Source organism: Mizuhopecten yessoensis, unplaced genomic scaffold, assembly GCF_002113885.1.
Source record: "Mizuhopecten yessoensis strain PY_sf001 unplaced genomic scaffold, ASM211388v2 scaffold715827, whole genome shotgun sequence".
Lineage (NCBI taxonomy): Eukaryota > Metazoa > Mollusca > Bivalvia > Pectinida > Pectinidae > Mizuhopecten > Mizuhopecten yessoensis.
The window spans coordinates 42,466-51,898 of NW_018479811.1; the positions used below are offsets into that span (position 1 = coordinate 42,466).

General features: G+C 34.8%; 1 protein-coding gene across 1 annotated transcript; it reads left to right on the forward strand.

Moving 5' to 3' along the window:
* The first annotated feature begins 4,355 nt into the window (after nucleotides 1–4,355).
* LOC110441286 lies at nucleotides 4,356–8,847 on the forward strand. The gene is made up of 2 exons (XM_021484398.1): nucleotides 4,356–4,946; nucleotides 7,291–8,847. Exon 2 carries the CDS (start codon nucleotides 7,484–7,486, stop codon nucleotides 8,672–8,674), a length of 1,191 nt encoding a protein of 396 aa, XP_021340073.1. The 5' UTR covers nucleotides 4,356–4,946; nucleotides 7,291–7,483; the 3' UTR covers nucleotides 8,675–8,847.
* Nucleotides 8,848–9,433: the final 586 nt, after the last annotated feature.

The following is a 9,433-nucleotide window of genomic DNA, read 5'->3' on the forward strand; positions in this document are numbered from 1 at the left end:
GATAGTCTGTATGACGTCTCAGCCTGTGGGGCATGTGATGGAAGAGCCTTCAAAGGACAGTTGTCTGGTGCGATTCAAAGGCGAAACGCCAAACGAAACCGGGACAATTGTGAACAAAGGAAATTATTTCGGATATCCGGTAAAGGTAACCATTAACATGAATGGACTTTTATTAGTGTCAGATTTCGGTTTGATATGTTTGTTTGTTTTGGATAAAGGAGGAAATATGTTGAGGACGTTTTCTTCACTAGGAGGAGGATCACTGTGGCATGTACATGCTTTTACAAGTAACCTCGTTAGATCGTTCTACGTTGTTCAAGGAGGAGCTGGGACACTGTCAATCACACGACTAGGAGAATACCTAGGAACCTTGGAGGAGACATCGACATCAACTAAGTATGAACGTTTAGTAAAACGTACAGTTGAAACGGCTTCAATGAATACGGAGGGGCAGATAGTTCTAGGATCTGGAAATATCATCACACATGTTTCTCTCATGTATTCGTTATAAGGTGCGGATTGTCAGACATTTTTAATGAAAAACAGTCATAAACGTTGTTCGCTCTATTGTTGTGAAACGTTGGACAGATTTTGCTAAGGTTAGGATTAAAGAAACTAAACATGCTCTTCTTCTTAGATGGTATTGTATAGGAGGCGAACTGTATTTTATAAATCGACAATAAAGTAAAATATCAGTTAGATCATCAGCTTTTGTCAGAAANTTCATACCATCAACAGTGTTTAAAATATGCATTACGTGTGGTGGATTCTTTTCATATGAAAAAGATGAATGGCGAATATCAATGTATACTTCCTCAAAAATGACAGGTTAGGAAACTGAAAAAATAACGGATGTCATAAATCCTTATGATATAGCTGTTCTTACTTGTACATAAGTTTGATTATTCAATCACCGAAAAACAAAGAATCCAATAATTGAAAAGACAGGTGGGAAATATACAGAAATCGGCAATATTTAAGTTGTAACTGTATTGTTATTGAAACAGTGGCATGTAACTCAATCATATACTCCTGGCCATTGAACCTTCATATGAACATATGTTATGAAGGAAAATAAATTGAGTTTGTATACACAAAATACAAAAACAAGTTTATACACAAACTGTACCCTTTACTACAAATAATTTACACACATAATTTTGATCAACATTTTTAGGTTTCAGTATATATCATACAATGAGAACAGTGACTTCAGGCTACTAACTTAGTATCACAGACTTGCGTATTTTATTATATAATACCATCTTACACAGCCCACAGAGCATGTGTGTATAAATACAGATCAGCATGTCCATGCATGACCACAGTGTAAGTATAGTGATAGGTGAAGGTCATTGACCAAGATCAGCACATGTAGCCAATCAGCGCACAGGAATGTAGATAAGGCAAAGGTCATTGACCACTGGTCAGCATCAGCATATTAGTCAATCAGGTTGCAGGAATAATGCGCGGCAATTAAGATAATTAACATGAACTGCGTTACCAAAGTCAGTTTTAAAATGTTCTTGCTGGGTGAAAGACGTATCACCATTAGAAAGCTCAACTTCATCGAACCGCCACCATCCCCAGCCACCAGCCTTTATTCATCTATATATATATATTTTATATAAACAAGTTATTTAGGAGTTAATGTTCTTCCAACAGGTACTTCACGCATAATATTAGGAGCTGGCATGATATATAGCTAACAGGTCTTAAGGGGCTATCCACTTCTCAAAAACCATTTCGGCTTTTACGGGATATTGTTACGTTCTTTGGCCCCAAGTGTTATATTACTAACTATTCAAAAAGTATACATGTGTAGTATACAATCAGGCTGTTTAAACGACTCACGGCGAAGAAACCCTTGAGACTCACGGCGATTGGGCTGGTCTGTACAGCTGTCGGACCTGGCAGTCTGGTTGTATCTAATTAGTGGAGTTCGGGTTCATCGGATCGAGTGTGGCACATGTGTTTTCTCTTGAGACTCACGGCTCTTGGGTGGCTCACCTCTCGTGACTCGCGGCTCGAATACAGTTTTACATACTCGGTCTATAATCCCCATGCATACTCCTAGTAATTCAGCCTCTGTGACATGACGGCAACAGTATATAGATATTGCATAATATCATATAATATCATGTCATTCCCAGTGGGTTAAATTACCGTTAGCTTAAAATATGCCAGCCCCCATGTAAAGCCAAATGTTAAATATTTGTATGTGTTGATGTATTACAATGTTATGTAATGATAATAATAGTGTCTGGGATTGACAGAGGGAGTGATACAGTTGTATTATATAGGATGACAGAGCAGTGCGTGTGATGAATGTATACATGACCTACTATCGTTTAACATGTTTAAATTTAATCATATGTATAAACTTACACTACACTTTTGTTGTTTGTGTATAGACAAGGAAAATAATTTGATTGTTGTTGTTTGTTAATCCCAGATGTGAGAAATAAATACTTCATTATACACATACGCCGTTGGTTATAAATGTACATGTACAACCTCGATTATAGCTAGATAGATGATCGCAATCATACGTTTTATTTGTTTTACTGAAACTATAATTTATACATAGTCATATAGAATATAAATGTAAACTTTGTGGATTGTTCTTAATAATTAGAATGGAGCCAAGTGATATTTTATATACAAATTCATCACAGGAGGTATGGTTACATCCAGGGTGGATGGCGTTAGCACCTTTATACATATGTATATTTAAGTTATGTTTTTATCGAGTTTACATTGATCTTCAAGGTTATACTGTATGTACAAAATCAACATTTAATATAGACTTTTGTGTTGGTGAATATTATGTGATATGAACCTACCATGCATAAGTCGAAGTAAAGCCAAGGTCAATATCACTTGTTCAGGTCCAAATCTTTTAACTGAAGGCTAACGTGTTTAATACTCTCCGGATAAGTACCAATGACGTACATTCATATATCTCTCAACTTTTTGAGGTCGAGCACGAAATACAAGTTTGATCACTTGTAAATTATTCATTACAATTGCCAAATAATTAAATAAAAATGAATTAAACTGATTTATACTCATTCCTACATTGTCCTACAAGTGAAAAGAAAAGGGTTTTATGTTAGTTGCCGTCATATGCCTGTTTCTGATTTAAATTTCCCGTCGACAGATGATCTGTTTTAAGAGGGGTTGCAATCAAGCTGTATGCATGTCTGTTTCCAGATAGGTACCGATAAACCTAATGAGGGGGTAAGGCTTGTTGAATTATGATTTATATTTTGATATTTCAAAATGTCATCTGTACTTCATTCCTCAGTAACCGAATCAAGTGCGTTGCCTGTGGTAGCACTTAACTGATCGCTGAGTCTGTTCTTAGTATCAAATGGTGTAGATAGTAACACTCTGTTAACATATAACACAGTCTTCTGGTGGTGAGGAATTTTGCTATCCATATAATCAGGATAACAATTTCAACCCTCAAATGACAGTTCCACTTCATAAACCATTGTTACAATTCTTTTATAAATAATACATTTTTAAAGGTAACTTCCCAGTGTATAATGATGATGCAATCCAATATAACACATTTGTCTAGTTAGGGTGTGAATGATAATAGAAATGAGGCCCTAAAAGCAGTTGTTCAAATAACACCACGTGTTTGAAGGTTACTTTCTGTCCTGAATTTCCTTCATTTGTTTTGTTACTAAATACTAGCTTACATTTATAGCAATTTAAAGTGGCTTACATTTTCAGACGACCATACGCGTGTTTTAAAGAACAAAGGTTTTAAGCCCCCTACAGGACATGAGTTGGACATAAGATACAAAATTATCTGCCGCAGTGTTCTCCGTTTTTAAACAATACGTATGAAATTAAGAAAGGCAAAATATCATGTATACTGGTTTGTTGATACAAAGATGTAGGATATGAACTTGCTGTTACAATTATAGTGATGTGAGAAAAGAGGCCTACCAAGATATCAATTAAGGCATCATACAACAAAATACATTACCGATATCAGAATGACACCAGGAAATCTAAAGTGAAAGAAGGTTCCTATATTTCTAAATACTTTCTTTAGGTTGGTAAGTATGGATGAATCGAGTCATTTCGGTACATATATAACAACGATTGTACATATGCTTACAGCGTAGCCGAAATCGACATCGATTTTGTGGACAACTTTCGTGAAACTGTGACCTGTGTAAATTGTAATATGTAATTAGTTTGTGTAGATTTAACGAAATGCCATTTTTACATGTATATGGAAACAATGCTACAATGTCCTTTCAGAGAACGACGCTACGCTAAATAAGGAAATAGAAACTATGTTGTATTCGTTTCGGAAATGAGGTCTCAGTCAACGATTGTTTAGCCTCGACAATATCATTGTTCCAGTATACAAATACTTCAACAGTGTACATAGTCTGGTGATCACGTTACCGGGAATTGTAAATATTAGGCAGTGATTCTTCTCACATGACTTCATTGCACACTGTGTATTCACGACAAGGGGTTTTATATAGTTGATACAAATAGCATGCAAGGTCATTAACACTTGTGCATGCGTTGTAAACATCTGGAGGTGTGTGATTGTTAACTATAATCCCATATTCGTGTAGTATTTTCCTGCCATTGACTCCGTGGCATATATATTAATATTATATGGAGTTTGGTAGGATAATATAATGTCTAAGTCGCAGTGACGTTTCAGGAGAAATCGTATAACAATGGCAAACTGGCGGAAGGGAACATCAGTTTATGTTTGTGATTATATTCAACCACACAACGCCACACATGGCTATCCCCAGACAAGATGGTATACAGGATATCAATGCTGACCTACTTGACGATGTTTCGAACCACCCACCACCACGTCCTCCAAGAAAACCATTGACAACTCAAGGGAAGCTTACTGAATAACAACATCTAACTAGAAAATCAAATCCCAGGTATGTCATTTTTTTCTATTAATCTAAAGTATACTACTATTTTGAATAAGCAAAGAACGAATATACAAAATATGTAGGAGTAAACGTTAGAGGATTTATTGAAGACGCAACTTACTGAACGTTTCACATATTTGTAAGTGTGGTGCCTTATGGGAACACTGGAACATTCCATTGCGAGTTATCATTAAGAAGGAACCACTTCATTTGAGCACATTTATTACATGTACGAAATCGTGCTTGAAAAGAAATACATTTCAAACATAGAGGGGTGTGTGTGGAAAAAGAATTGTATAGGCCCCATAAGGTTTGCTATACAAGTGTTTAGCTGTAGAAAACTAATTTCATCAATCCCTAGACGTTTGCTATAAAAGCATTTTACTCTGGAGAACAGTATGTATTAATGTGTTTCACTGTAGAAAACTAATTCAGTGGTCCTGTGGAGTTACAACGGGTTTCATTTTGGAGTACAAATTCGATATCTTTTCTGTGCTTCAAAAAGTGTTTTACTGTATATAATTAACTATATAAGGGTATGGAAAAACAATTTCCTACAAGGGTCCCTTGCGCTACGCTTCATTCTCTTCTTTTTTCGATGCTTAATCTCTTTATTTTGAACTCAAAGCCATAGTCATGATTGCATCGCAACCATATGTCGGTGTCTTGTGTAGAAAGTAGCGACAATGTAAATAATTGTCGAAAAGTCAAGAGTTCGTTTCGGAAAACTTTTTGTGTTATTAATAAAATGAGATCTACTGAATCGCTAATCTATTATTAGCAGTCAGATATTTATTATTTAACTCAAATACTTTTATAATAAATCCGAACTTATATACCGTTGTGATTTTCGACCTAGTAACAACAACATACAAAAAATCCATAAAAACGATACACGACGAATTTATACGAGAATGTTAACTCACAAATATTTTCTCAAAAACAATCTGACGTATACATTTAATTAAATTATTATTTTCATGGAAAACTGATGAAATAATAGTTGATGGTATTCCATTTAAGGAGACAGGCATATACGTTTATGATTCTATCGCCAAACTTTGTGGAAGTAAGATTTGTTCAAGATCGTATTGTTTGGGGCATTTAGAAGTACCGTTGGGAAGGATCGAAGACCGCAATGTATTCGTGTATATATCACAGAAAAGCCTGCAAAGATGATATCATATATAAAACATAAGTCACGAGTGATTAAGATGTGCTATCTCATGTATAGACGATATTTGTTAGATAAAATAATGTATAAAACGGTACCTGTAAATACTAGTAGTAAAAAAAGGTATTGGATTAGAAGTAGAAGGCTTCAAACGATACAACCCATACTCATTATAAACAATAAATGACACTGATCTTAGGTAGTTAAAGACCGATATATTAATACTCATTTAAGATATTCAATATATGTGTCTTCTTTAAAAGTTTCATACAAATTGTACAAAATAGTTTTGTGTATTTAACAGTGTTTTGGAAACTGTGGTAATGTGTAGAAATAAATGCCTTAAGTACAGGGAAAGACAAATACATAGTGAGAGTCATCACCGATAAGTGAAAGATAGTGTGGTAAAGTTAAAAGTTAAGGTACAATTTACGGATCACTAATACAATAATTCAGAAAACGACTCTTAAAATTGATTTTAAGGGGAAAACTATTCTTCTTCTGTAAATCTTTTAATGTAAGAATAGTTCGGAGAAATGTTGTGCGTAATTTTACAATTATGAAATCACTCTCATAACACGAATATCGCAATTGTGTTTCAAAATTATTAGTTTTTATATTTTTTATATTATATTACGTTTTATTTGTCATTAATAGATAACAGTTTATAGATGAAAAGTGATACAGAGTTAGTCAATTAGAAGTCAGTGTTTGGTATTCCTTTTAGTATACCATATGTCTCCTAGTCGGGGAAAGATAACTACTCTCATATCCATGAATACCCCTGATTGATTATGAATGAAGAAAACTTCCGATCGCCAAAACTCAAATATGTGTTTGTTGGTATGCTGATTTTAATGTGCATGTCCGTCATTCTAGTTTTAATAAAGTAGAAATCTACAAATTCAGTAAAACGTACCAAAGCACTCTGTTTCCTTAAAAAATGATAGACATTTTATAACGTTTACATAATGTTCATAAACACGATAACCTTGATTAATGTATGCTTAAAACAATACATAATAACCAAAAATACAAGTTCTCGTTTCCGAATTATGCATATGAATTCCTATATTTAATTGAGGTTTTAGACTCTAAACTCCTATAGACAAATTCTGTAACCATAATTTATGTAGTATGTTGCTGATTAATTTTCTGTGTTTCTATTCCATACAGACTGCCAGAAACCGTGAACTTAATGACCTTTCCAAACGGCAATGAAGACACAAATCAATTAGCAGAAAGCTGGGATGTCTGCACTGGAAATGCATTCGATAACATCATTCCAGAATGTACCCTATTACACCTAAGTGGCAGTTGTGAAACCGACGAAACACACCATAAGTTTTACTCTGGATTATAAACAAACATGTCCGACAGCCTTGACAAGTATTTTATTGGCGATTTGTTCAAGAAATCTTCTGATTTGGATTCAGACACAAGACCCAGACTTTATACACCTGATTTTAGTACATGTAGCGAAAGTATTGATGCCTTACAACCCGCAAACAGTGTCGATTTACCAACACTGCCGAGAAAAAGACATCAAAATCAAAGTGACAGTTTTGAAGTCATAGATTCTACGGAATCAATAACGCGTTTCATGAATACACCGTCACAGTCGTCAAAACTTAACGCGATGGAGAATCCATCGGACTCGGCAAGTTCTGTAAGGTCCGGTGCGTTTTTTGATGGCTACTTCCAAGTTAATAGTATCTATTCATTAGATGATAAGAATCCAATAAGCTCAATGGAAACCATTCAGGATAGTGACACTAAATCTGATGAACAGGACGATATTTTGGATACGCCTAAACTTAGACAACAAGACTTGTATTTAAAGCTCAGAGAACTGGAAAACGAAATGAAACAAATAGAACAGCTTCAAAAAGATATAAGTTCAAACAAAGCTCCAGGACTACTTAACATGCATCATCCTAAATTGTCTTTCCAGCGATCTGTGAGCGAAAGCGATATATGTAATTCCATGGAATTTGAAGACAAAATGGAAGGTCTGGATATCAATAATGAATTAAATGTAATCGAACCTGATAATCATGATATAAAAAAATCCACGAGCATAGACGATATCAACAAGAGGACAAAAAGAGACAGATCAAGTACACTATTACATGATCAACCTGATATCAGAGCATCGTCAAGCTTTGGAAATATCAAAACAAAGGCCACAGACCTGTGGGGTAAAATAACTAAATGCGATAAAGACACCTCTGACGAAACATCTCAAAAGCTTGTAATCAAAGTAGACGCCCGGGTGGAGCTGTCATGTCCATGTGAAAGATCGTGTGGACCTGTTGAAAGGTTGGCGACAACACAAGGTGGTTACATCTATGTTTCCTTCAAAAAGTGTTCGTGGGTTTCTTTGTACAACAATAAACACGAGAGAGTGTACCAGTTTGATACACGTGGTCGTGTGGATAGTCTGGCGGTGTCTGCGACTGGGGTCCTCTATGTCTCGTGTCCTCATCAGAAGAAGATTATCATGTTGTCATCAAATCATCAGGTATGCGCTAAAAACCTTGCAATACCACTTTTTTGAATGATAAATGTACGATACAATGAATTTTAAATGCTATTTTCTTGTCTAGGTTGCATGAATATTTTGTTCCTGTATGCTGGTAATTTAAATTCTAGACTTCTGCCCTTTATTTATACTCTTATTATACCTATCATGACGTATTTTTGTAAAAGCTTTCAGCATTTTGTAGGATATTGCAGAAAGATCTGATCTCTTCATGAAGCAATAATTGAGAATATGCATGAAAATATATTAATAGAAAATAATTAGCATTATAGAAATATCAATAGAATTGGATCTTTCCACAATAACATACATGTATGTGCTAGAATCTTCCTTGTTTTAAGTTCATATCACACTGTACACATTTGCATTCACGTTCTTAAACTATATATAGTCTTAATCTATATATAGATAAAGATAGCTAACACAGTCTTATTCTGAAGTCGTCTCCAATAAAAACAAAATCATACCACCACACGTCGTCATTATACACAAGAAAAAAAAAGGTCGGCCCGCATTATGTATTACATGGTATCATGTTCCTCTACGTCCTCATTGGCTGAAAACATTATCACGCAAATGTCATTGATTTGTGATATTGACTCCTGTTTTTGTATTATTTTGGACACATCGGGTAAATACTTACATTATAACGTCACTCCATTTGTAACGCCTGACAAATGCAGTTATTTTTCCTATGGCGATTTGCTTATGGTCCATCTGGATAATATTTAAGTTCATTTAATCTCATGTTTACCTGAACAAAAGTCCATAATT

What these genes read in the sequence shown, in the direction of transcription:
- LOC110441286 (XM_021484398.1), top strand. Translation starts at nt 7,484, where the DNA reads ATGTCCGACAGCCTTGACAAGTATTTTATTGGCGATTTGTTCAAGAAA.